Source organism: Anser brachyrhynchus (genome assembly GCF_964034855.1).
Source record: "Anser brachyrhynchus genome assembly, chromosome: 20".
In the NCBI taxonomy this organism is placed as follows: Eukaryota; Metazoa; Chordata; class Aves; order Anseriformes; family Anatidae; genus Anser; species Anser brachyrhynchus.
Genome location: NC_137713.1, coordinates 7,125,745 through 7,152,657, shown reverse-complemented (window position 1 = coordinate 7,152,657; position 26,913 = coordinate 7,125,745). Strand labels below are relative to the sequence as shown.

General features: G+C 45.8%; 1 protein-coding gene across 5 annotated transcripts in view; it reads right to left on the bottom strand.

Annotated features, from left to right (window-relative positions):
• AP2B1 (adaptor related protein complex 2 subunit beta 1) overlaps positions 1–26,913 on the bottom strand; it is an 83,453-nt gene that overhangs the window by 46,290 nt on the left and 10,250 nt on the right. For all 5 annotated transcript variants that reach the window (XM_080563477.1, XM_080563478.1, XM_080563476.1 and 2 more), the window contains 8 exons: positions 24,766–24,823; positions 22,575–22,680; positions 21,700–21,835; positions 19,732–19,977; positions 7,675–7,865; positions 5,324–5,545; positions 4,269–4,389; positions 1,976–2,071 (listed from right to left, as the gene is read on the bottom strand). In XM_080563477.1, coding sequence (XP_080419603.1) covers positions 1,976–2,071; positions 4,269–4,389; positions 5,324–5,545; positions 7,675–7,865; positions 19,732–19,977; positions 21,700–21,835; positions 22,575–22,680; positions 24,766–24,802 — 1,155 coding nt within the window. In that variant the 5' untranslated portion in view covers positions 24,803–24,823. The remainder of the gene's footprint in view (positions 1–1,975; positions 2,072–4,268; positions 4,390–5,323; positions 5,546–7,674; positions 7,866–19,731; positions 19,978–21,699; positions 21,836–22,574; positions 22,681–24,765; positions 24,824–26,913) is intronic.

Below are 26,913 nucleotides of genomic sequence, written 5' to 3'. Positions count from 1 at the left end.
CTGCCACACTTGCTCTACGGCTCAAGTCACAGCAGACAAATTTATTTTACTGTCTTACTCTTCTAGGAGAGATAATTAGACAAAAGGTAGGATCCTTGAAGGCAGAGCTGAGGTTCCCTGTGAACACTCATTCATCAACAGCTCCTGCCGGCTGCGTCCTATGTCAAAAAGCAGATTTCTAAGCCTTGGGAACCTGGACACTGATGGCTGTGAAAATGCTCTTCCATTAGTCATAACTCACAGAACAAACAGCCTCTAGTAAACACAGATGCGCTGGGGACAGGGATTAACCTACAGATGAGGACACTGTAATGAGTTGTTCTATATTTGCCCTCTTAAATTTGGCTCTTGTCAGAGGAGTAAACAGACCTCATCTTTAGCAGCAGTGTCTTCAAAGGAGCGCTGCTGAAAAAAATCAAGGTTAACTCTACTTGAGAGATTCTCAATTATACAGTTACAGGGTCACTGCAAATTTGCTGGGGAATTATTATCAGCCCTGTGTGCACTGAATGCAACTCTGGCATGGCATCCAGGATAGGAGTGAAGAGTGTAGAAGATGAGGGTGAGAAAGGGTGAAAACTTCTAAACCATCTTGATGCTGCCAGAACACACCACCTGTCATGTGAAACCAGGACAGACACAGGGCCAAGTCCTACTGAGAAGTCCCTGCTGGGCACTAAAGCAAGCTTGTGCTCCGCGGTACAAAGACCTCAACAAAAAGGGCTGCCACCAGCTTCTTTTAACTTCTCAGTAGCCTTCTTTAATGCTCAAGAGCATTTCCTACCGTCACTGCTGTGGCTTCTCCCAGACAGCCTCCTGCCTGCAGGCAGGATAGAGGGAGCACTCTGTATTTTGAAACGCAGACTTGACACAGAGGCAGTGATCACCTGCTCTGTTGGCCCCACTTAAAAGGAAGCCCACTGCAGCGATAAGCCTTTACAAGCCAAAGGAGGGAAGAGGAAGCTGCGCAGGAAGAGGCTGTCATTTCTCTCAAGAGGACAAAGTTGGTGCCCTCTTTGTGCAGACTTACAGTGGTTTAGCTGAAACAAGGGAAACCTGTGCACTGACACTGTACTCAGCCAGGCATGATTAGGTTATTTAAATCTGCTGCCAGTCAGTGCTCGTGGGAATACACTTTAGCAAAAGCTAAATAAGCTCAGCTGAAATTAGACCACTTATGTGACATTTTACACTCGTTTATCAGTTTACTGAAAAGTATCAACACCACAGCATAAGTCATCTCTCTCGCTTTGCAGCCTCTCTGAGCTCCTGTCAGGCACACTGGATTTATTTGCGGGGAGTTTAACAAATTAAAAGCTGTTCTATTACGAGCATTTGGTGGATGTTCAACTGGCAGAGGACATTTCAAACTGTTGTTTTGGATAACTACAAGGGTTCTTGGGAACGTATTTGCATAAGCAGCTAGGCTGAAGAGAGCACACCCCAAATGAAGCCACGGGCTACATGGACCTTCAAAACTAGATAAGCAGATGGAGTGAGTCCACGTTTGTGCAAGTTGTTCTTAAGTGACCCCAGGCTCCCTAACTCTTAGCTGAACTCTCTCTGTTCAGCTGAAGGGAGGAGGGGGGGATACAAAACATGTAGTACTGAGTTCCTCTGCACAATCTCTTTTCCTTCCCCCTTCAAAAGGTCAGACCACAGCTGTTAAAGGAGGACCTCGTGAATAAGTGGTCATTGTCCCACTGGTGCCAACACAGTAAAATATTCCACCAAGAATGATTTTGCTGCCTGGCCCTGCCTGCAAGCTGATGTCTGAGAGAAGCACACCACCCTCTTGCGACGTACTCAGCCAGAGCTCACAGCTAAGCTGTTCAGCTGGGGCATGATGTATCCAGGTCACCGTCACCAGCACAGGAGCAAAGAAACTTTGCATAATATGGGAATGAGATGGAAAAGCCTAATATTGTTTTTGGAGTCTGAGAAGCATGAAAAACCTCAAGTTTCAGGTACTTGCCTCAACCTTGATGGCACAGCGACCGATTGCTCGGACAGCCTTGCGAACAAAGTCAACATCCACCTCAGTAGCATATTCCTTCAGCTCTGCCAGGACCTGCAAAGCAAGCACACCAACGTGAGGCCGGGGTCACACTGGGAGAACGCCCACCCGACAAGCGATGCCACTTGAACAACAGAACACAAGCAGGATGAATTCTTCCACAGCTAGCCACACGCATTCAAAGCAAACACAGTCAAAGCTTGTAATCGATTTCTACCTCTGAAACCAACACCACTGGGGGGGAAAAATGGCTTGGAGTAGGCAGCCAGACTTGGTTCAGGCTGGCTGAAGCCAAAACATGGCTCCATGAAGATCCCCTGACCAAAAGCTGGAGACAAGATCAGCCCTGCCAAGCTTTAATATTACAACTCCTCCTTATGGTGATGCCATAGTGAAGTAGGGTTCACCATATCCATGCACATAGATTTTATGTACAGTTTATTGTACTTTTGTTCTACAGCCACTGTATGCAAAGCTCTAAGCAACAATTTCTGATCTCTCCTTTTCTGCGCTGAGGTGAATCCCTGGATCCCTGCTGGATCAGGAAAGTGGAGAAGGAGATCCGAAGACATCCTGAAACAGCTCTACAGATTAAAAACGATGTAAAGATTTTTCCCATATTAAGATTTCTTCTACCGGGAGGGGGGTGCTAATGGAAACTGAACAAGGGCTTAAACCAAGACCTACTGGGATCTTACAAACCACTAAATAAAAAGCCACTTCATCTTAAATAAAATCACTTTAAAAAATGATTACAAAAAAGACCCTATGCAATTTATACCCTTCTCAGAATCTCATGTTTCAGTTTCTCACACATGACATCAGGGATTTCACGTCGATGTCACCAATAGATTGCAAGGGAGAACTGAACAGCACAAAGCAAGACAGTTGTTTGAAAAATCTATAGTGAATGCCAATTCCTCAGAACAATGACAAGATAAAGAGGCCTTGAAGGGCCAGACTGCAGACAAATAAATCTACAAGGAGTAGACGGGACATCTGTGTTTTGAAGTTTTATTATTGCCTTAGATGATCTACACTGCACAGTACTTAGTACCCAGGTTTGGTAGTTTATGCCTTCCAAATGCTGCTCGAGTCTGAGCACCTCAGACACAAGCACTGTGCTGCCTTGGTCTAGAGCAGGCATGCAGATTAAGCGTCTTGACAAGCTGCACGGGGAGGAAGAGAGTGGAAGCCTGTTCTCAGTGGGTCTCATTTCAGTGCATACTTCTGACAAAGCTTAGTTTGTTTTTAGGAATGCCTCTTTAGAACCAGGTAAGGATTTATTTATTAATCTGCAGATCCCAGTTCCAGACTGTGTCCCCCAGGCACGACTGCCTTTCGTCCAAAGAACTTGCATTATCTAAACATTATGCATTAAAATTGGTATGGAGCCTACCAAGAATACATAGAAAATTCTGAATACATTCTCATGGAAACTGATTTTTAAAATGTTTTCCATGTACCCATCACAAAAGGGGCATGAATTACCTTGCTCTGTTCCAAAACAAACAAGACAAACAAACAAAAAAATCCCAAAGAACAGACGAGAGAGCTGAAGAGAGCTGCTTAAAAACGTCACATTAAATGAAGTTGCTTTTTGACAATTATGATAGGACAGTAAGAGCATTAGCCAGATGCATTACTCATTCTGCATTAACATAAGGCCTTGTGACCAGGGCGGCATTTGAGAACGCTTCCTTTCTTTTCAGAATTTGAATTAAACTACATTAAAACCAAAAGAATCTATACTGTAAAGTGGTCTCAACTTAGTTTAGCTCTAGCTTTGGAAAGTTTCCACCCTGGAAGCAAGTTAAGTTAAAATAAAGGTTATTGTAGCTCTGAAGAATGCCTGTACAATGGTGTAATAATTTAACTAATACACTTGAAATTCACACTTCAGTAATGTTTGACCTTTTTGAATGCCTCCATTACAGGCACACCTCTCTCACTTGAAACAAGCCTCTCATTCTAACCTCAGCTCTAGCAGTGACTCATTTGACAGGAGACATCAGCTCTCCTGGAAATGTAATCTCTGAGATGATCTGCCTAATTGTCACGACTCCTGGTACCTCCAGTTACATTATGGAGGCAACTCCATAATTTAGGCAATCCTTTCCATTAAGCAGCTGCAAAGAGCACAGGGATAGTGATGTCTAACAGCCAGGACACTGGCAATAGCTGCACACATCCTCTCCCAAGGACCTTCCCCAGAACACATGCAGGATCCATTAGAACTTGTTTAGCTGACCTGGGCAATGTTCGCTTGAGAAGCCAGGCGGATCATGATGTCCAGTTTCTCCAGCTTGACATAGATGGGGTCGTTGTACTTCACAAAGAACACCTTGATTTCCTGCTTCAGGATTTCAGGCCTGAAGGAAACATAATGTTGTTTCACCCAAGACTGGTACAAACAGTGGGCTCTATCCTAATTAAAGGTACCTTCAGTTTAGAAATCTACCCGAACTTTCACTGAAAAGCAGAATGGTGCTATTTTGTGTCTGAGACACGCACCAAACATGAGAACAACAACATGAAGGAAGTCAGTAGGCTAGAGAAAACAATTGTTTAAATACAAAATACAGATTCTAAGTCTATCTAACCATATCTATGTCTCCACCTCCATTTGAATTGCTGAGCCAAGCACGTCTGACAGTCAGTGAACATCACTGTTTTCAATGAATGTGTAACACCCTTATCTCAATGCAGAACCCACTGACTGACAAACTCATTTTTTGCTTTCACTTAGAAGATACCAGATACCAGTCCCATTGCACAGTAACTCTTCTGTAAATGCAATCGGGTAAAAAAATAGGAAAAAAAATAGGTAAAAAGTTAAAGGTAAAAAGGTGTCATCCCACCTTTCCAGTAGGGACCAACAGTACCCAGGCACATGAATGCAAGTAAACTGGTTAAAAAAACAACCCACTGTACATCATTATATCACCAGTCTGGTTTTGTGCTCAAGAGCAAATAGCATAAAGGATGTTGAGTTTCTACAGGTCACTACAACCTCTGCAGTTACACCCTCCTCCCTCTATGCAATCTGATTTACAGTGTTGTAGGAGGACACTTCTCGCTGCGCTTAAAAAGGCAGCAAAGAGAGAGGCAGGTAAAAAAGCACTGTATGACACTGGTATCACGAGTGCGCTGTAAAGACAACTTATGTAAGCTACCAGAGTCACAAGTCTGCTTAATCCATCCCTTGAAGGGGCTGAACCTGGATTAAATGCAGTTCTGTGTACGTGGAAATACCTGAAGGTCTGAGGTAACACACCCAGGAATAACACTCCTTCAAGGTTTTACCTTTTTTGCACAATCAAGTTGATGTTCCTCAGGGCAACATACTGAACTTCAGGCTCTCCAGACAGCAGGGTAACCAGCGGAGGGGCAAGTTTCTTAAGCAGCATGTTGTAGTAGTCGGAGTCCTTGGGCAGAAGTTCCAGGAACTTCATCAAAACTTTCACTGCTGACAGTACCACTGCCGAGTTGGCGTGAGACAGCCGAGGGGTCACCCGTTCACAAATACTGGAAATAGAGGAGTAAGAAAGGGTTCGCATTTATTTCAGAAATGTCAAATATTTCAGATCTTATCTGAACTTAGGAGATCGCGCATGGCTGAAGACAGCTTCCTCAGACCGTTCTTTGACTCGGTTTTGTTTACCAAGAACAGGCAGTCTTGCTTTCCTGGACACAGCAGGAAGCAAACAAGAACAACTCCTTTCACAGCTCCAGGTTTGTCTCCTGCTACAGCTAGCTCAGAAACTCTTCCAGTTCTCAGCACTACAGTCCCAATGCGTGTTCAGTTATTAGCTTTCTCTTCCTTCGCCTCATGGTATTCTTTCCTATTTCTGTGATCTTGTCTGTCACTTACAAACACAACTTTAACAGAACCGCTACCAGAAAAAACACTTCAGCCCCCATAGAATCACTCAGAGGTGATACACGCTTCTGGCTTCCTTGGGGGGAGGTTGCTGTCATTTCAGCCATTTGTTTCTGCAAAAAAAAAAAAAGATTTCCGTTGCTCTGAAGATATAGGCAAAGAGTGACCTAAATACCCTCCCAAGTCTCAGCTTCACTACTTGCCTAAGCGGATCCTATAGTCAACAGCATCCTAAACAACCCAAGCCAAGCAGAAAGGAAGTTTGGGTTCATATGGTCTTTCTTACAGCATCTGTCAAGTTTCTTCCCACCCCCTCCTGCATATTGCTAACCCAGAACAATCTTCTTCCCATCTGTGCCTCCCTAAAGTTTCTTTCTCGGAAAGATTTGCTTTCAGCTGCTCTGGAAAGGAAGCAGCAGGGCTAAGGGAAGAGCACAAGAGGCTGGAAATCAGAACCAGAGGCCATCCCCAGCTGCCACTGCTCGAGGTCTGGCAAGCCAAAGTTGCTTGCTTGCTCCGTGCCTCAGTTTCTCCACGCGCAGAGGCAGTGGCACCGGCTGTGCTGTAAACGAGAACACTATAAAAAAGCAGGTGCTGCCGTTCTCCTATCTGGAATAAGACAGGCTCTAGGAGTCAAACTCCACAGAAAGGAGGAGAAGTCGTTACTGCCCATCCAGTTTTATACTCCACTGTAGCGGAATTAAGGATGAGGAACTGGGACATGTTCACAGCTGTTCAGACTAGTGGTCCCTTTCTGACAAAGCTGGGATAATACTAGCCTGGCACCCCGGAGATCTCTGCAGGTTTCTAGCACTCATTAATATCTGCTTTCTGGCACAGCCTCTTAGAGCACAAGAGGGAGGGAGGTGGAAAAATCAGCAAGGCTACTGGCAGGCCTTTTTTTTTAAAAGTGGATTATCTGTTCTGCCTCAAAAAAGCAGAGTTAGCAAAGAAACCCAGAGAATCACAGAAGGCCCGACCAAATTTTTCATGTGGTCTTGTGCCCCTTTCTTCCCCTCCACCCCACATTTTATATGAAATCAAGTCTGAGAATTCCCCTATTCCAAGTAACTTTCCTTGCTTGTTCCTTGTTTTCTTGGGTACAAAATCTGATTTTTTGTGATTCTGGGGACAGATCAGGAGTAGGCATGAAGTGTGTGATTAACACTGGGTAAACCTAAGGTCTCTGTATTTAGCTTTAGTCATTAAAACTAGAAGTAGAAGCACAAGGGAGAATTTGGAGTGATAAGTATTTTTTTTAAATTTACCTTTAGTTTTATCACAGACTAGCTTTTAGCTGGAAAAAAAATAGCCTCAGACCTGCAGTACTATGGAAGCCCCCAAACCTAAGGGCTTTTTGCCTCTCAAATTAGCAAAAAACAGATTTGAAAGATCTGCTTTAGCATAGGAAACCCTGCAAACAGCGCTTCCAGATGGGTTATTAACATTGTTATAGCGTTGGTCTCGGGCTGATGCTTTCTTAGTAGGGTCAATTTCAATGCCTTTTAAAGGAAGGGAAGAAAAAGCAGCTAACAAAGAGAAATTGGTTCTGCAAAGGGAAGAGGCAGGTTTCCACCACCAGCCCAAATTCCCCAAGCTTGCCTCCCTCTTAAACTTCTTGTACTTCAAGTCTTATTTGTGCTGCTACAGACCTGAACACAGAGACCCTGTTAACACAAGCCCTTTTCAGAGAGGTGACACTGCCAGAAGTCTGCAAGTGCTCTTCTACCAAACAACCCCAGGTGGCCCGCGCAAAGAGCGGGATCAAACATACCTCTGAGCTTCGCGATCATCCTTGGGGTTGTAGTTAGACAGGCAGTCCAGGATGAAGATCTGGCCCCACTCTGTGCACTCATTTAAAGCTGTCAGCAGCTTGTTAATGTTCTGAGGGTTCAGATCCAGCAGGTTGCTGTTGGGATGCGATTCGCTGATTTCCGACAAAGCAGCGACGGCGTTCGCTACCACCTGGGAGGAGAGGAGACAAGGAGATGCATTCCCTGCTAGCACGTCTTCAGCGGCTTTGATGGGGATTAGCTTGAGCTTAGCACGGGTTTCACATGGAAAACGCAGAGATCCTGATGCCTGCTCGCAGCAGCCACCATGTCAGTCACTAGAGCCTTCAGGGACCCGGTACAACCTCTAAAAACTTGGAGAGCCCACAGCTCGATTGTAACCTTACTCTTTGCCAAGTCTGAAGTCTCTTGGGGAAGAAGTGAAAGAATAGCAGCACAGCAGGAGGGGGCTGCTGACAAACACAGGAAACATGGACAGTCAGCGCAGGTGTAAAGAGCATTTTGCTAGAGAAGTTACAACCTGAAAGTGGTTTTGTCTACGACAGACAAAAGATAAAGCTGTCTCTGGATGGAATGGAGACCTGGGACCACGACTTCACAGGAGACATCGCAGCAGAAGGAGATAGAGATGGCATTAGAGTGCCCACACGGATGGAGCAGAACATCTCACCTTCCTACAGGCTCCAGGCTTCCATCTTAGAAGGTTCATCTCCCCCCACTTCCACCAACTCAACTGACATAGCCAAGGTCGCAAAACCTTTCATTACCGTACTCATTCAGGGAGGGATGCCTCTTGCCTGATTTCCCCTTGGCAGCCCTGTGACACACAGCTTAACGCAATCCTAGAAACGAGAACCATCTCCCCTATAAGAGATGGCAGGTGCCAGGTGGACTTTAGCTCTGTAGCAATTCTGCCAGGTCACTCCATTTGAAAGCAAACCCACAATTTCCCTGAGATGGCCAGCTCCCATTATATTTGTAATAAGGCATATTTCAATTCCAAATAGTCTCCATAGTACCCAACAGGCTGCTAGGCACTTTATGGAGTCCTGTTAAAGCAGGCACTCCAGCACAACTCAGCGCTGAAAACATTCTTGCTGCATTTAAGACAATATAAAGTCTTCCCTATTCTCCGTATGGATTAAAGGAATATGCTTCCCTGAGGTCAAGGGTCCAGTCTGACAAGAATGAGAAGCAATACATGTTTCTGGTTCCTATTTCCATGCTCAAGCTCCAAAGTTATTTTAACAGATGTCACGCGAAGACCTTTAAAATAGAAGGGTTGCAGAATTCATACACAAAAATAGGTTTTTCTATTTGTTCCTTTCAAGAACAAACATTTCATTTGTTTAACTAGAACAGGGATTTAAACCCGAGTTTGACATACAGAACGGATATACCCAATGAAGAGGCATTGTCAGGATATTCTACAGTGTATATCATGTCATCGCCAACTCAAAAGGCAAACCTGCTCAGATGAAGTCCTGTAAGATTTTCCATGGAATTAAGGCAAAGAGATGTTATTAAAAATCCCGTGTTTCTCGGATGACTGAAGAGGTTTTTGATGCAGCACACGACACAAGAACAGCGCGACCAGAGAAGTCTGCATTGTTCCCATCGCTGCTTGTCGTTAAGCGAATCTATTCCAAAGTCATCGCGCAAGCACAGCAATGTTGATTGTTTTGCATTTCACACCTAGAGGTCACAGATAGGATTCTGATCCAAGATTTTATGAATTTCATTAGCTGAATGAGCCTTCTGTCACCAAAATCATTAGCAATCAGAACTGCTGTCTTCCTGTGCTGTTTTAATGAGTTACTTATTAAGATATGCTGCTGTTACTTATTAAGATATTCCCATTATTTAATTTGCCTAATTCCTGAATGGTTAATGTGACGCAGCATAAAACTGAGGAGACAGCTTTAATTTCATTAAACTTCAGAAATTTGCAAGTGAAAACAAACCATAAAAGCAACTTAAAAATTCAAAACCATTACGAAAAAGCACTTATAAAACAAAATGAGGACTTAGGGAAAAAAAAAAAAAAAGGAGGGGACAGAATGAAAGCACTGCAGAAAGCTACCTGCCAGCTGCACTAAGGCAGAGGGCTGCGCTTCGGCAAATGAACTCAAGCAGCCAAGCACCAACCTCATTGCAGTAATTAGGCCTTGTGGATATCCCAAGCCCTGGAGCAAGTACAAGTCAAAGCAGCTGCACTTATCTCCTTCCTTGCAGGTTAAGCCAAGTCTGTCCTCTGGGGTCTGCCACGGGCACAGGCTGCACAGAAATGCTGCTGCTGTGGTCACCTGCCCAGCAGGGACCCCAACCCAGAGACCTGGCTGCGAACAATGTCCTGCTTTTAGGATTTTTGGGGCTCTTTTCAGGAACTAGCAGGGCAGCATCAATGCAAGTATCCAAATCCAGCTGAGGATGGGACACTAAACGGCAACCCACTGGATCAAGTATGTCAGATTTTCAGTAAAAGCATCCATAAGAAGGAGCATCAGGCAGCAAGATGCCCAAGAAGACCCCAGGCTGCACCTTAAAGCGTGCTAGAAAAAGGACTGGGAGGGACTGAAACATTTGGTGGCAGCTCAGTTCTGCCAGACTGGCTGGCAGATAGTCTCATAGTCCACAACCACAGCTGTCCTCACCTTCTACCTTAGCAGGACAGTGCTGCTGTCAGCGTGGTGACAAGATAATGAACCTGAAGAGGAGTGGAAAGGGGACGGGGAATATCTTCAACCAACTTTAAGCAACGCTGATTAAAAAAAAAAAAAAACAACAAATTTGCTGGCGATTCACACTGAACATATTGATATGTTATGGTATGCCAACAAAAATAATTAGCATCTTCAAGGCTTTTTACACAGCCATAGCACAGCTGAAACGAAAACAGATTTCAGGAAGCGGTCCAACATAAACACTGGTTCAAGTAGGCACGCTCACCTCTCCTCACTGGCACTGCCGCTGGCTTTGTGAATTACAAGAATTAAATCACCTGGTGAACTAGCTGGTATGCTCTGGCAATCACGTATATGTTACCGGAAATATTCAGAACGAAGTGTTGCTCTGAGTAGCAATATTACCAGCACCCCACCAACTTCAGTGCGACTTAGCCAAAGAAAGGTTCAGCCTTGAAGCTGTAGATTTAAGTCTTCAGCTCTGCTGATACTCCTTCCTGAGCACAGCAAGGCAAGATAATGAAGTCCAGCTGCACCGAACAGCAAGTGCAAAGTAGAAGGTGATAAAACAAGCTACGTGACAGTTGAAAAATAGGTTTTCAAGGCTGACACCTTGAAAATAAGTAGCAAAGATGATGATACTGAGGGACAAATTATAAATAAAGCTGAAGCTCTACATTTGGTATAGAACAACAAAGTTAAGAGTCAGATCACTGAACTGGAGATGTTTCACAGCAAACGCCATACCTTGGCTGAGGAGAAAGAGCCAGCCCTAAGCTCCTTGCAGGGCACCCTCTGCTTCTCAAAACATGCAACGAGTTCAGTTTGATGAGAAGCCAGCTGAGAGCTAGAGGACTTATTTCACAGATTGGAAGCAAACTAAAAGGACAACCTAACATCTAGTGTAGTGTTCTAGTGCTCAGAAGTCATGAAAAAACAGGCCACTAGTCACAGAAGTGGGGCCCGAAACAATTAATAAACAGAAATCATAGTTTTTAAAAGCTAAAGCTTGTAAGTTAACTGTAATCTTTTATCCAAATGCGTAACAAGTCTGAGGGAAAGATTAATGGAGTAAAAACACTGAAAAGCACTGTTTTAGAAAATAATAAAATGTACAAAAAAATGGACAAATAAGCTGTGTCTTATAAAAGCTGAAATAAGACCACGTATACAAGGATGTGCATGGCAGAACGCCTCACCTGACTCACAACTACAAATACAGTCTTTCAATAAGAACCAGACTAAAAAATAACCAGAAAGCACAAATGCAGAACAGATTGAAGATTAAATAGTAATAACAATCACCATCAGAGCTCCCTGGCTTGCTGATTTATATCAATCCACCCCGGGTACATTTCAGCATTATTCAGATGCAGTCACAGCACCATCCCTTCGGAGCACAGCTGAGCCGAATGACAATCGACCTGCTTCTTGGCTCCAATTTCCCAACAAACTTAGACTCTCGGAGCAGTGTCACTGGGAGCAGGATAACTAAATCTCGCAGGCTCTTATTAAAAAATAAAGCCTGCACTTAAAACTGCATTACGGTTTCAGCGAGAACCCAACTTTCTAAACCCACGTACAGTCAACTCCCCCCTCCGCGGCCCAAGAGACCGGATCCGACCTCGCGCAGCGCTGCAGAGGTAGGAGCACTCGTTTGCCAGCTCTTCCTTCTGGCAGCTCAAACCTTTAGCTCAGAGCAAATGGCATCAAACACATCGACAAGGAGGAAAGGGGGTGGGTGAAAACCTGAGTGTCTGCCTATCAACCCACACGGAAAAGCTTCGCAGGGGCTTTGGGGGGCAGGAGGGAAGCTCGGCAGCCCTAGAACACCGATCAGCCCTAGCAATCAGATTATTTCACTAGCAGCCCGGGCTAATTGGAAATTAAACCAAGTGTGTAATGTAGTTAATGAAATACAACATTCTGCTGCCTAGCAGGAACCTTCAGCTCACTACTCTGTTATAGTGAGGAGGAAAGGAAGGAAAGGAAGAAAAATCAAGGGGCTCTGAAAAGATTCCGAGGAAAGGCAGCCTTCCCCACCTCGCTGGAGGCTCCCGTCCTCGAGAAAGCCAGGCACCACCACGAGATGTTTTTGAGGACAGACAGAGGTGCTGACATTTTCCAGCAGCATGCCGAACGTGCACGGTTATGTCCATGCCATTAAGCACAGCTTCCCAGATGGGATATTCGGAGCATCTGCATGGAAGTGTACCTCACAGGGCCACTCGTGTTCCCAGCCATGGATGATACAGCGTGCCCGAAAGGTCCCTCACAAGTACCAATGTAGAGAAGCTCTCTCCTCCGAGCACAGGACCACTTCTTCTGTCCACATTCTAGAAGCCCCCCTTTACTTGGAATCCCTATAAACGGTCTAAGAACAATTCAAATGGCCCAAGCAGGCAAGTCAGAGAGCCTTTATGAACATCTCACAGTCAATGCATGTCATGTGTGTAGAGCATTACATTGGGGAGACCAGCACACCTCCAGCCTGTGCACAGTCTTGGGAAGGAACAGCTTGCCTGTCCAGCTTTAATCGTGACAAGGCTCTCAGGAAGTCATTTGTCTTCCATCGCTTTTGTTCCAGCTCGCTGTACTTCAGTGCCTAAAACTCTGGAAATGCATTGCTGGGTAAGTAATCAGCTCCTGACCAGGGAGCCAGAAATTGCCTGGGGGGGGGTGGGGAAGACCTCCTGCTTGCGTTTTGCAAGTGGGATGAATTTTTCTGGAGGTGACGATGGCAGGGAAGGCAAAGTGATATGTTTCCCATGGCGTGCTTGCCCTAACTGGTTTCTGCACTTCCCTGCTCGTACAAAGCACTGCAGAAAAACACTACTTGGTAGCAGGCTAAAACACCGCTCCTGCTCTCTGGTCCTTGCAAGATCAGGATGTGTCAGCTGTAAGACAGGAAGCCTTGCTCCCCCAGCTGTTGAACCTCTTATGGTGGGTGGGTAAGAAGGTGCTCAAGGATGTCTTCAATACAAAGGGTTTCTCTTTGGTGCAGTCGAGCATCCTAGTGCAGGAAACAAGCTCTGCAGGAAGCCACTGAGGATCTGCAGACCCCTCAGCCTCTTCCAGAAAGCACTGGGGTCTGACCCCAGCCGCCCTAGGACCAAGCACCTATCACATACCAGAAATGTTTCTTTTGCAGTTTTTTTTTTGGTAAGTCCTTTTGCAATTTTCCTTGCAGAGGTTCTCACTGGCACCATCCAGTGGCAAACAGGGGTCTCTCTCAACCAAGCAGCCTCCTTAGAAGGGAGCTACCAGCCAAACATCAACAAAAATTTCAATTAGCCCTGAAAGGAGGGAGAACTGGGGGGTAACAAAACATCATAGCTGCAGAGTTTTGTGACAAATGGTGCTTGTCAATAGCTAGGAGTGTCTGTTCTGATTGAAATCAGAACATCTAGGCACACGTCGAAAAATTCCTGAGCACCCTAAGTTGATATCAGAAATCCTGGAATGATCTATTCAGCAAGCCTTAGACTTTGGAAACTAGACATACTGGCAGCAGCAATTGGAAGGAGACAAGCTCTGATGGATGAGTTTGTCAATTAGGCTTTATAAATGAGGGGTCTGTGAGGACAGACTCAGTGCAGTCATGGAAATTCGTGCATTATTATACAACGTGTTGCATCTCTGCCAGAGTGAGGGCATCCAAAAGGAAGAGAAAAGCACTGTTTTATACATTCTCCTCTGCAACCCGGCCCTATTACATTTCCAGCTTGCTACCTCCAGCTGTCTGGCTTCTCTGCAAAAACTGTTACTCTCCCTCCCAAGTAGCCTCAGGTAAATGGCAGGAGCACCCTATAAAAAGCCCCAGTGTGAAGCCACTCGACTTCATTAGCCCCTAAGCAGTGCTCTCACTGACTGTAATACATGCAACGCTGGGTCGACAATCGCACCTACTGATGCCTACCAACACCGTGAGGTCTCTCCCAGAAGGAAACATGAGCTCCACTAGCACCACAAACAGATTTAAAAACCACACCACAACCTACACACAGGAGCAGCACCAGGATACAGCCCTCACTGCAACACCCAGGCTGAAAAGAAGAGAAATGCTGCGACCAGTGAGGCAGCCAGGGTGTCCTGGAGGCAGCCCTGCTGACATGGTGCACTGCCCACGGCTCCCAGCAGGATTCAGCTCCACACTGCAGTGTGAATTCTCCAGTCCTTACAACTCTCATGAGCAGGAACCTCAAACTCACCTGGGAGCAGCGGTTCACTCTTTGTACTATATAAAACATCAGCTGAAGAGGGAAAAAAATAGAGCCGTGAGAAGTCCAAGTTTCCCCAAGAGACAAAAGCTCTCCTGTGCCTGTGGAAAAGGTGGTGTTCCACCCCCAGTTGGACAAGAAAAGTCCCACGTCCCAGACTCTGCTTCCCACAGAATCCTGTTGGGACTCAGAGGACCACCAACAGCTTCTCAGCAAGGGGTTCATTTCTCAGCTTTATTACACAGACAAAGAGGAATAAAATTCCTGCAAAGTACACAGCAGAGGACAGGCCAGGAGGTAAAAGCAGCCTCCGTTCCTGAACAGGCTCATACCTCAGACCTGGTCCCAGAGCAACATGCAGCTTGCCAGTAGCAGGAGAAAGAAGAATATAAACAGCAGGAGAAAGAAGAAAATTCTTCCTCCATAAGGCCATCCAGGAAGCCCAAACGTACACCTGAAGTTCTGGTTGGCAGAGCAGGAACCTACAGGGCCTGCAGTCGCAGCAGGAGAGAAAGAAAACACCGTGATACAAATCAATGGGTATTCAGTCTAGTCCAAAACTCGATGCTGCTGGAGGGGATTATGACTAAATCAAGAGGAACCTCGTCTCCTCCAGTTGCCAGGGCTCGATAGATTCCCTTCTTGCTGCGTGTTATTAAACGCTAAAGGCAAAAAGAGAGGCACAACACAAGAGCAACTATATTCCACACACTTGGCGCCTTTGCTGATCAGCTTGTTATGTGATCTCAGTTTACTTTGTATGGATTCACAGCAGCGTTTTGCCAATAAGCTGGGATGCACAGATGGTGAAAAACATGACATGTTACTGGACAACGCGTAAGTCGTATGTCCACACAGCCCATGAAAACACAGGAGCAGAACAGCCACACCTGTGAAAGCTGCGATCCAGGGCATCACGGTGACAAGGCAGAACACGAGGAAGAAGAAACGCGACAAGGAATTAGAAATCCAATAGCACCCAGAGAACTGGAAGAAGGTGACACCAACCAAACTTAAGCCTCATGGAGAACAGAGGTAGACTGACAAGAAAATCATTCCATGGGTTAAGAGTTAGCCTCGGAGATCAAGGATTTAAAGTGTTTGGAGAGGGAAATGTTGTTCATTCAAATATTAAAAGACTAGTAAGGCTTAAGATGGATTTCCTCTTAGGTTTTTCTGATAATATTTACATTCCTGGGCAAAAACAAGAGGTGCAGTGATAAAAGCCAGAAGGGAACTAGCTACAAAATAAGGTGTCCAACTATAAACAGCTTGGGTTCTGTTTTAAGCTGCTGCCATCTCGTGGTCCTGTTCTCCATCACCAGGGCTCAGAGCTTGCAGTGTTCTAATGATAGGCAATCAGTCACTAGGTCCGACGCACACGTGTCAGAACAAAACAACATGAGGATGAAGAAAAAGAATTTTGTCCTCTGAAATACTTCAGAGAGCCTCTGGCCGTAAACAGCCACGTCAGAGACCTACCTCCCTCACTTCACTATCAGCTAGTGCTAACGCTGGGCGTGAACGGCATTCTGCAGAAATCTGCCATCCTGTGAACGAGAACACAGAAACCCTGGGACGTCATCCTCAAACTCTGTTTTGTTAGAACAACATGAGGATCAGGGGGAGGACAGGCTGTCCGGATTGAACTATACCAAAGTCACCAGCAAGAAAAGCCCTTAGGACAGAGCAAATCCAAGAGCATGCAAGTCCAGGCCCTAGCTCTATGTTCGTTCAGAGCTGGTTCTGCTGAGCTTCACACGAGGAAATGCTGAGCAGTGAAGGAGAAGCGTTTGCCCTGAGACACGTCTGGGAAGAAGCAAAGCCTCACTTTACAGAGGGAAACTCTTCAGCAGGATCCCAAGTGACAAAGGGCAGCCCCAACCAATTTAGGCCCACCTGCGAAATGAGATTAAACACTCCAACCATAATCAGACTCCTGCAGTGTAACCAAGCTGTAACTGAACCACGTCCTTGTACGTGTTACTGGCCCACTGCCCGCAGAAAGAGAGACATCTCGGGTACTCAGCTGCAACGCAGTAAGCCACCAACCCATATGGTAGCTTGCCGTATATATCCATAGCATACAGACGCAATTAGAGTCTGAATTAATTCACTCAGGAGAAGCAGCAAAGCTACCACAGGGATGCTGCAGAAGCAGGCAGTGAACTACCACGTTCAGGTGCCAGCCCTTGAATCACAGCTAAAGCAAGCTCATCTGAAAGGATTCCGCCCTGCACCTCTTCAAGGAAGCACCTCAACAGCCCTGAATATCCCCAGTCCCTTTTTTGTGTGATTCTATGATAATAAACTACTAGTTCCAAAAATACGAAAAGAGTATTTCTGACAAGGTCACCTCCAACTCAGCGTCACCAACCTCTGTGAGGAGGGTGATGTGAGCTGACGGAAACACGCACCCTGATCTCTGCACAATTACAAGCCGCAGATGGAGTTGTTATTCTGCACAGCACCCAGCTTGAACAGCGAGTGCCTGCTCATGTGCTAGAGGCAGCCAATTACAGGAGAGGACTAAAACCCTTCTTGAGGACTATTTTTCAACAGGAGGTTTTTTTAGCTCCTGCTTAAAATCCCCATTTTTCAGAGAACAGAGCAAGTGTGGATTTCCTGTCTAAAAACATTCTGCTTCATTAAACGTCTAATGTGCCTATTTCCACCAGACATCAAAGAAGAGGAGCATTTATAATAATAAAAACATGAATGAGTTTAGATAAGTTGCAATAAATGAGATGCACCATTTACAGACGAATATGCCGTAAGGATGGATGTATCTGTACCATTCTTTTCATTAATCTTTCTTTTGATATCTGATACTGATACATTTTTTACTTAATCGGAGCTTCCAGGCAGGGCTGCATTCCACCTGATTTCCACATGGAATAATACTTTGATAAATACCAGCTTGCACATAAACAATTTATTTGGCAAGCGAACCCCCACTTGCGTCTCATATGGAGAGAGCAGGGATGATCCGGATAGCTTGACTAAGAAGATGAACTTAATTAGACATGGATAACTCCTGCACTTGGGGAGCAACTGTGCTACAGGCACAAAGGGGACCAAAGCAACAAACTTAACTAGAAGGAACATCTGTATCTACTAAAAATTGTAACCAGATTAAATACTGCCTTAAGTCAGCACCTATAAGGGCCCCAAAACTGATAAAAATCTCTCCCCACGCACGCTTAAAAAGCAAGAACATAACGTCCTGTCTGCCTGGGAAGCCAGTACACCAAACACTGGTCACACAATCCTCTCCAAGTCTGGAGATCTATGAATGTCTATGTTCAGATCTGAAAACACAGCACAGGCCTCCCCCCTTCCTCACCATCACTCCTCCAAATTGCATTCTCCTGCTGTGAATCCTCAGCTTCAGGGCGAGCAGGTAAGCATGACGTGATGCAGGTCCTGTGATCCTGCAGAGTTTCAGCTGCAAAGATTTTCTGTCCCAGACCATCTCCATTACCACCAGGGAGCTCGTTAGTTGTACTGATGTTTGATTAGGAATCCCTATGCTACTTTTGCTGGTTTATTTATCAAATGAAGCATATACTGCCCTTTGATATTTCTCCCTTTCTCTCCATTCATTTCAGTCAGTGTTAAGTTAATGTGCTTTCGAAACAGATATCAGTTCTCTCCTAACAGCCACTGGTTCATTTACCAAAACAGTTCCACAGAGATCAACGAGCAGAAAAGGCAAGCAAAACCTTATTAATTTCTCCTTAAGGACCGCATCACTTCAGTCTGAGCTCCTCAACTCACATCCACATGGCTGGAATCAGGAGAAGAAAATGAGAAAGCTGGAACCAAGGCTAGGAAACGAGTAGGTTATATGCCTGTCCACAGCCCTCCATCACTGCCTGTGAACTAGTAAAGGTCGGGGCCAGTATTTAAGTGGAGTTAAAGCAGCCCAATCAAGTACCTTCGGAGGCTGTAAGGCATTCTCAATATCAAATTTATAAAAAGCAGGTGTTCTCCTTATGGCTCAAAATTACCAAGACAGAGAGAGCATCTTCAAGTAGTCATCAGTATTCATGCAGAAGCCTGGCATAATAAATTCGGGGAGGCATGAAAAAGAGAAGAGCTTGTAAAAGAGACTGATACCAGCAGTAATAAGCACCTCTATCTTCTGGTATGCACCACTGCTCACGGACTTGTGCCTGTGAAAGCCAGACACCTTTAGTTTTATTTCTATGAAGCCATAAGAAATGCAGCCAGCAGCCTTCACTCTCTACTGCAGGGGGTGGTACCTCACCACCCACACTGGATTTAGCCAGAGCTGCCCAAAGATAGCTATAGCAGGACAGCACGTTGCTTTACATGGTTTGATTCATGCAGCATAGAATGAGTTGTTAGACGTAATGATGTGAAATGATGTCTCTAAGCAGAGACCATCAGAGCTGTACTCTAAAAGAGCTTAAAAAAAAGTAGTCACTTCCTTAAACTCCGAGTTAGACCAAACTGTGGAAGTTTTCCCTCTGGGTAGAGTTACAATGTTAGAAGTATGCTCACTGAATTCTGGCAAATCACAGGAAAAAAAGCACTGAATGAAAGTATTATGCATTGGGGCACTTCAGTCCATTGTCCACCATCTTTTAATTGCAAAATAAGTGTAAAATGCCTGGTATGCAAATAGACACTTATCCGTGAAAACAAGATTTAGCTGGTAAGTTACCCCTGTGAAATTCTTGGTCTTGACCTCCACCTCTTCTCTGAGCATTCATTTAACTTTATTGAAAACACAAGCGGCAATTCCCTTCGCTCATTACAGGCCAGTGGATTTATCTGGATTAGCGAGTGAATTCATCCACTCTCTCAATCCAAGAGCCAAAACCTGCAGAAAGCAACAGCTAGGAGCTGTAGCCAAAGTAGCAGCCTCCAAAAGAATATTTCTCACCCTGCTTTTCTGAGTCATTTGACCAGGAGCTTAAACTTGCCACAGTACTCAAGACAGGTAAAACAAGCAAAAGCCCAAACAGACCTAAGAACAGAAGCCATTTCCTATTTTCCTAATGCATTCCTCATGGTGCATCAGCTGCAATTAAAAAGGCTTCACACTCCTGATTATCTGCCTGTTACAAATTCAGGCAGTGCATGGGAAGTACAGGTACATTACCATGGGATTGGAGTCTGCAATCAGGTCACGCAGAGAATCCAGAAAGCCCTGGTCCTCCACCATCTGGGCATTGATGTCATGCAGCTTCGCCACACAGACAGCTGCAGTCTTTCGAACGTAAGGGTCTTCATCCTTCAGACACTTGCGAAGAGGCTCACACAAATACTCTGTGATCTTGTCCACCCTGATGCATCCCATCGTACGGACAGCCAGAGCACGGATGAGAGGGTTTGGGTCTTCACAGTCCTGCAAGGGGGCAGAACATGCAGTCGTCAAATCTGTGCCACTAGCCACTAATGTCTTACCTACGGTCAGAATCACACTGTTCTTATTTCAAACAAAAGCCATTCTCTCTGATTAAGGGCTGAAAAAGGCAGTGAATTCAGTTTGGGGACAAAAGGTGGAACTTACTGATTCACAGAAATGTTCTGTACCATCTCAGAATGTTTTCAGGCTATGATAGCTTGCAAAAAAAGTAAAATTGTGATCTCTGTGTCCCTTGTTTCTCCCCAAGCAAAGCCTCCTTCAACATGATCTAGCAGCTAAATCTAAAGCCCAGCTGTGCTGGAAAGGGATCTCTCACCATCTACAGGCTTCTTTCAGACAAAATACAATGTTGGCTTCCAGCCTTACTGTTCGAAAGGAGCAAGATAATATAATGGGAAAAGTCAACAATTAAACGTAACACTATAGTCAACAAGGCCTATTTTTCACAGGCCATCAGGTCTAGACATAAGCATCCCTTAAATTTGTAATAAAAGAAGCACTAGGCAAAGGCTAGTCTAGAGGTACTTTCCTGATGAGATAATTATATTTCAAACCTACGTAGTTTTCCACACAACTTTAAAAATTCAGTAGGTTTTACAGCTAACCTCTTAGCCTACCCCACCCAATTTATCCACATCTCTGAGCAACACTACTCCATATTCACCTTAAAATAGGATGGATGCAAAATGACCTACAGAAGAGTAAGGCACACTTGCCTTTCACTGTTTTAATGTCCTATAGCTGAAACACATCCAAAGGCATCAATTTCAAAGCACACAAGAGAAGTGACATCTCTTGCCACCCTGAGCTGGGAACTTGACATGAATCACTGAACTAGGGCAGACTAGCACAAGACTTGCTCTTTACTAACACTTGTCCCTCAGCTTGCCAAAACAGACATCAGATATGTTTGTTAGCCTGTTCTAACAGAATTACGCTTTCAGGATATGCCAGACAACAATAATCCTTCCAAGAGCCTGCAGAGGGAGGTAGGGACATCATCTCTGGCCAGAACAGGCCTGCTCTCAGCCTAGCTCCTCTCACCTCTTTCAGCCTCACACACCACACTAGAAACTCAAACCACCATCAGATTCCTCAGTTTCTGGGATTTTGTAGTGCTTTAAGAGGAGCTTCAAACTTTTTCTAAGCGCCAGGTTTTAACTTACATAACATGAGACTGAAATAACATTCCTAGATAAGGAGAGGCAACTTGACAACAGAACTAAAGGCAACACTACAATCAGGCTGTTATTTTCCATTGAACTGTCTTTCATTTTCACCACAGATAACGGTTTTCCATACAGCACACAGCTGAGACATACAAAAAAGTAGCTATCTGTATGACAGAGCTACTACAAAGGCTGGAAGATGAAAAATATCCATTCTGTTATCCAGTGACAGCAGGTGGTCTTCAACAATGATCAGCAAACCGATAGAAGCAGCTTTTCCTGGAGCTTGCTCCCTCACAGCCACTTTCTGGAGCACTTAAATCATCTCCTCTGCAATACGTAGAGACAGCAAGTGAAAGGTCCCAGATCTGCCAGCTCCTTATTTCCTACTACCCTACATGCACCTCCCAAAGCAGAGACTCCAGTCCAAAAGCAAAGGTCAACAACAGCTCAGAAAGGCTAATGGGCAAAGGAGAAATGGTGACAATCGCTGTGCTGAGCCGTTTTCTGATGAGCTGTGGGAACAAGTTACCTTCACAAAGCTGTTGACAGCCATAATGGCCATATCTGGCTGACTTTTGGCGTAGTTCATCAGGTACAGGTACACCAGCTTCTTTAACTCCAAGTTGTCAGTCTGCATGCAGTTCACAACGTCGGGAAAGAGCGAGCTGGATAGACAAGAGATAAGCAAGAATAGAGAAAAAGCAGCGAGATTACACGGTATGCAAAGGGATAGCAACAATACCAATGAAGCCAAGAAAACAAGTTCAACTCTAATTATTGTGCAGTCTAATGACAGGTCACTTCCCTCCCAAAACAGTTTTATAAGTTTAATCATTTATTTTTTTTTTATGGGTTTTACACAGATCAGTGCCTGGAACAGGTGAAAACTGATGGAATTTTTTTGAAAGCATTTTAACTGGGGAGTTCACCAAACAAGAACATTTTACCACGCCAGCCCTGGAAATTGACCAACAAGAAAAATGGATGCTTTGGTAAAATGGTTTGGTAATGCAAGACATTTACAAAGAAGCTGGTAAACCCTTAAGAGGTTAGGAGATTAAACACCGATAAGCTGAGTTTCACTCAAATACCAAGTGTCAGCCTCTAAACAGCACTGCAGAAGAAAGCAGAAAGTTACACAAAGACATCTGCAGCTCTCAGGAATGATGTAGAGATCTAAACATGAAGGTCAAGAGTCGTGGACAAAAAGATTACTTTTTTTTCCCTCCAGTTTATCTGTTCCTCCATCCTAAGATGAAGTCATAACTCTAAATTTGCAACCTTATCTTAATTTCCGCGGCAACAGACCACACTGCCATGAAGCCTCTGACAGAGATGTGTGCCTGGTACACCTGACTGAGGCCCAGCAGAACCAGAGCTGCTACAGGTGAAGTTTGCTTTTACCTGACATCCTTCCCCACAGTCATGGCTGCAATAACCTTCTTTACAGCTTCTTTCCTCTTCTCTTTCTTTTCATTATTGAGTTCAGCCTTCAGTTCAAAAATCTCTCCTGGAAGAAAAAAACAGATTGAGTTTCTTGGGAGAAGAAAAAGATCTGGCTTTAGAGAGAGCCTGAAAGTGACTTTCTATTCTTCTGGCCTGTTGTTCCCATTAACCCAATGCACATGGAAGCTGTCAGACTTTACGGAGAACATGATGCAACAAGGAACAAGGCTGCAACACTCAAAATGACATGGGCTACACCTTGCTACTGAAAAAGCTGTTAACAAGAACCACGCTGCACGTTGCAGCTCTCCCACTTTCAGAACATTAAATCACATCCCTGTAGCGCCTGTTTCTCATTATATAACCAGAATGAGAAGGTATTTGGAGACACCAGAATCGTACCTGCGAGAAAAAATGAACTTAGCTAGGAATTTAGCCCAGACTTTTTAACTTTTGCCCATCAGCACTTGCTTCCTGCAGGGGCAGTGAGAAAACAGCAGAACAAAAAGCAGTACAACTGCCATGATACACAGAAACGGGAAAGCACAAATTTAGTCCAGTGGAATAAATTCCTCCCAGGCTAGAAAGACAGAGCTCTTACTAAGAAAAGCAGCAAGCAGCAACAGCTCGCCCTGACGCTGAGGTCACCAGAGCAGCCTTTGCCATGGTGGCAGTTCTTCCAGATACCGCTGCATGGGAAGGCAGCTCAGGACGGATCACAAAAGCAGCACAGCAAGTTTGCAAAACACAGTCAGACCTGCAAACAGCAGCTTATCAGGCCTGTTCCAGACACAGCAAGCAGTGCGAGACGGGTAACGCTCCTCGGTGACAGACAGCTTCCCAGGAAGGACAGCGAGCAGCACTGCCACTAGAAACTACAGGCTGAGAAGGACACGTTCACTACAAATATCAAAACGTCTCCAACAAAATAGATCCTAGCCCCTAGCCTTCAATTCCTACGCACCAATGCCACTCTGTCAGAGCAGCAGCGCTAATTACCAAAGAGCCCGGCGCGAAAGGACTAACACAAAGAACAGAAGTTACTGCTCTGAGGAGCAGAGGGCAGTGACCACTTGTAGCATCTCTTGCCTGAATGAGAGATGCCAGCGTCACTCGCACCGAGATCACGCCCCGGAGCTGAGCAGCAGCTTGCTCACCGGAGCTCACCTGCTGCGCCCTGGCCTCTTGCAGGCATCTCAGAAAAACACGGCTGATGCTTCAGCACTGAACTTACAGCCAGCGGCGTTCCTCAGAACGAAGCGAACTGCATTTGCTTATTTTACGTTTCATTACGCTTCCGTACGAGCTCATAAATAGATCAACGCTGTGGTTTTTCTCTAGCGAGCGTTCGCTAGAAACACTTAGCCGTTCTGAGAAGGAGAGGTTAATGTGAACCATTTCCACATCTCCCAGAGAAGGGATGAGCAACACCAGGCTTAAATTGCAGCCAGCGAGAGCTAGGATAAACAACGTTTTGTTTGAGAACACATTAGGAAAAAAAAAAGAAAAAAAAAAGAATCTGCCTGGGACTGTTCCAGCAAAACAAGTCCTGCCCTGGGGAGGTGAATGGGTGAAACAGCCCCAGGGATCCCTTCCAGTTTTCAAATGCTGCTGTTCGTCCAAAAGAGAGGTGACCACCACACTTACAGTGAAGTCCAGTGAAAGTTAAATGGAGCACGTGGAAAACAAATGTATTTCACTGCAACTTTGAAGGAAGAAGCAGCAGAAAACCCCATTATCTATGTGTCAAGCTTGATGCAGAGATGCATGCTTTCACCTTAAATATTAATCTCTCTCCGTCAACTTAATCCCGTGATGCCCATCTGAACAACCATCCTCAGTCCTGAGCTTCCCAGCCTACAACCAAACCTCTGTTTCTGACCATACCTGCATGCACATCCCGACGTTTTGTTCTCTGATCCTTGAAAAAGCAACAATTTGGGTCACTTAGTGCATCACAAAACTGTGTATTACATCAGTTTTGTCTCTTACCACCATGTGACCTACTTTAAGTTTCTCCCTGGATGATTAAGATGAGAATCAGGGACAGAGCTAACAGAAAAGCACAAGTTCTTCCGCATGCAGTTAAAAAGCCGTGTAAAAATAGCCACCCACCAACTCCCATCCACTGCACCTGCTTAACGCTCACCTTTTTTATTGGTCGTGAAGTACTTGGAGTCCGTCATGGTTCCGGCTCCTTAAGACACCTGAAAATAAAAGTATAAAAGAAGAGTCAAACAGCAGAGATGGCAGCAGCCAGTTTGCAACCCAGAAACTTGGAGGAACAACGGATCGGTGAGCAAATGATGTAAGGGAAGAAACAAACGCCCCACGTGCACGCACACAAGTTCCACAGCCTTCATCCTGCACCTGCTGCTGGTGTTATTCAGCAAACCCAGGGACGTGGAGGGCTCACATGGACAACGTTAGTGAAAACACAACGCAACAGCCTGGAAAAGTCTACGAGAGCCTTTTAAATTCTCAGTCTGAGGACGGAAAAGGAAGTTTTTAACTGCTTGTACTCAGCAGATCTTGACACGTGCTGCGCTTGTCTTTCCCCTAGGTACACAATTTTGTTTTCCAAAAAAAGCACTGCCCATTTAGTATCTCTGCTCGGCTAGAAGCGAGAAGTCCACATTTCAGACAAAGGAAACTGTCAACTCCCCCTAACGATACTGCTCCAGGCTGCACCTCGATGGAAAGAACCATTAGCCCTTTTGCAACACCCTCCCCGAGGCTCTGTCATTTCTTTTCCTACTTTTGGTCTTCCTAAATCCTGGAAAACAGACAGCAGTTTTTGTTGCAAAGCAAAGCCTTCGCTTTTCAGCTCTCTCGAGCTTGAAACTGAAATCCCTCTGCCAAGACCTTCCATCCCTCCTCTGGCAGACACGCGAGCTTGTTATTTCAGGGCTGCCCTGCACGTTTGTGGACCACGCAACGCTGCTGGGCCAGCAAGTGCTTAACAGGGCTCTGAGAGGGGTCCCAGCAGCTCCACGAAAATAAACGCTGAACACATCACACCCCAGAGATGGCCCAAACATATGTGGCGAGCCATCATTTATTCTTGCAGTTGCCAGCTCGCTAACAAACATGACTCAAACAATTTTCAAGCGCTGCCTGAAAAACAAGCAGGGAGTGGGCAGCGTGCTGTTTTCCATGAAACAATCTGCCTGAGTGCTAAGGACCCGCGACCCTCAACACATCCAAACAGGCTTTTTCCTATTTTTCCCTCCTTTTCCTCCTTTTTGCCCAATTCCCCTCCTCTTGTATGTAGCTCTACAACCTTAAATGCCACCAGCAAAGCAACAAGCAGTTGTTGTCCCCACGCGCTGCCTGTTTTGCCTCCTTACCACTCACACTTTGCTGGCCCAGCACCAAAAGGACGAGCTCGGCTTTGAACCCCGAGGCCCAGCCGCGCAACCAGCTCGCCGTCCCCTAACTCTTTCCTTCCTCATCCCTTAACCAGCCCTGCCACCACGGCCATCCTTTTTCCGACCAGAAGTTAAATCCCCAGGAGCTGAGGGGAATGCCACAGCCTCCAGCGCGCCTGTGGTCTCCTCGAAGCACCAAGCAGGCAGAGAAGCAGCCTGTCGCTGAGCCCGGCCCCGGAGCTCCTGCCCTCTGCCTGGCTCCTCACCAGGCACCAGGACTGGGTTCTGCTTGGTTTTTTCTCCCTTTCTGCCACGCTGGCTGAGCAAACCACCCGGGGGCAGCTCTGGAGGTGTTTCTCCTGCCGGGGAGGGTCGCCCTCCTTCCAAACCAGTGGCTGGGCTGGGCAAGCCGTGCGGGCCGCAGCACCTTGGTGATCTTTGTAGCAAAAATGCCCAGGATCTCCGAAGGAGCTGCTGCCGCGAGCCTCGTTTTACAGCTAAACACACAGCCCGGGGCCAGCCGCAGCGCTGTTGCTGACACAGGCCTTCAGGCGGAGCCCAGCTCGGATGACCTCGAGGTTTCCCTCCACGAGGGAGGCTGGCAGGGGGCCACGCACGGAGCGCAGCCACCCCAGAGGCGCGGAGCACGGCCTCGCCGCTCCCGGTGGCGCCGCGCGGGGAGCCGCCAGCCTGGGTCACATCGCCCGGCTGAGCCGGCCCGAACGCATTTACAGTGACCAAAGGAGCAGGTGACAGAGGAATCCAGGGGAAAGAAAAAAGCACAACACTGTACGCCTCATGCCAATCGCGTTCAGCTACGCCCAGGAAGAAGCCCTGCTGGTCTCGGCGCTGACCTTTAAACCCAGAGCAGGCCGTCCCGCTGCTTCTCCTGAGTTCAGATCCCACCTGCAGGCAGCAGGAAGGGT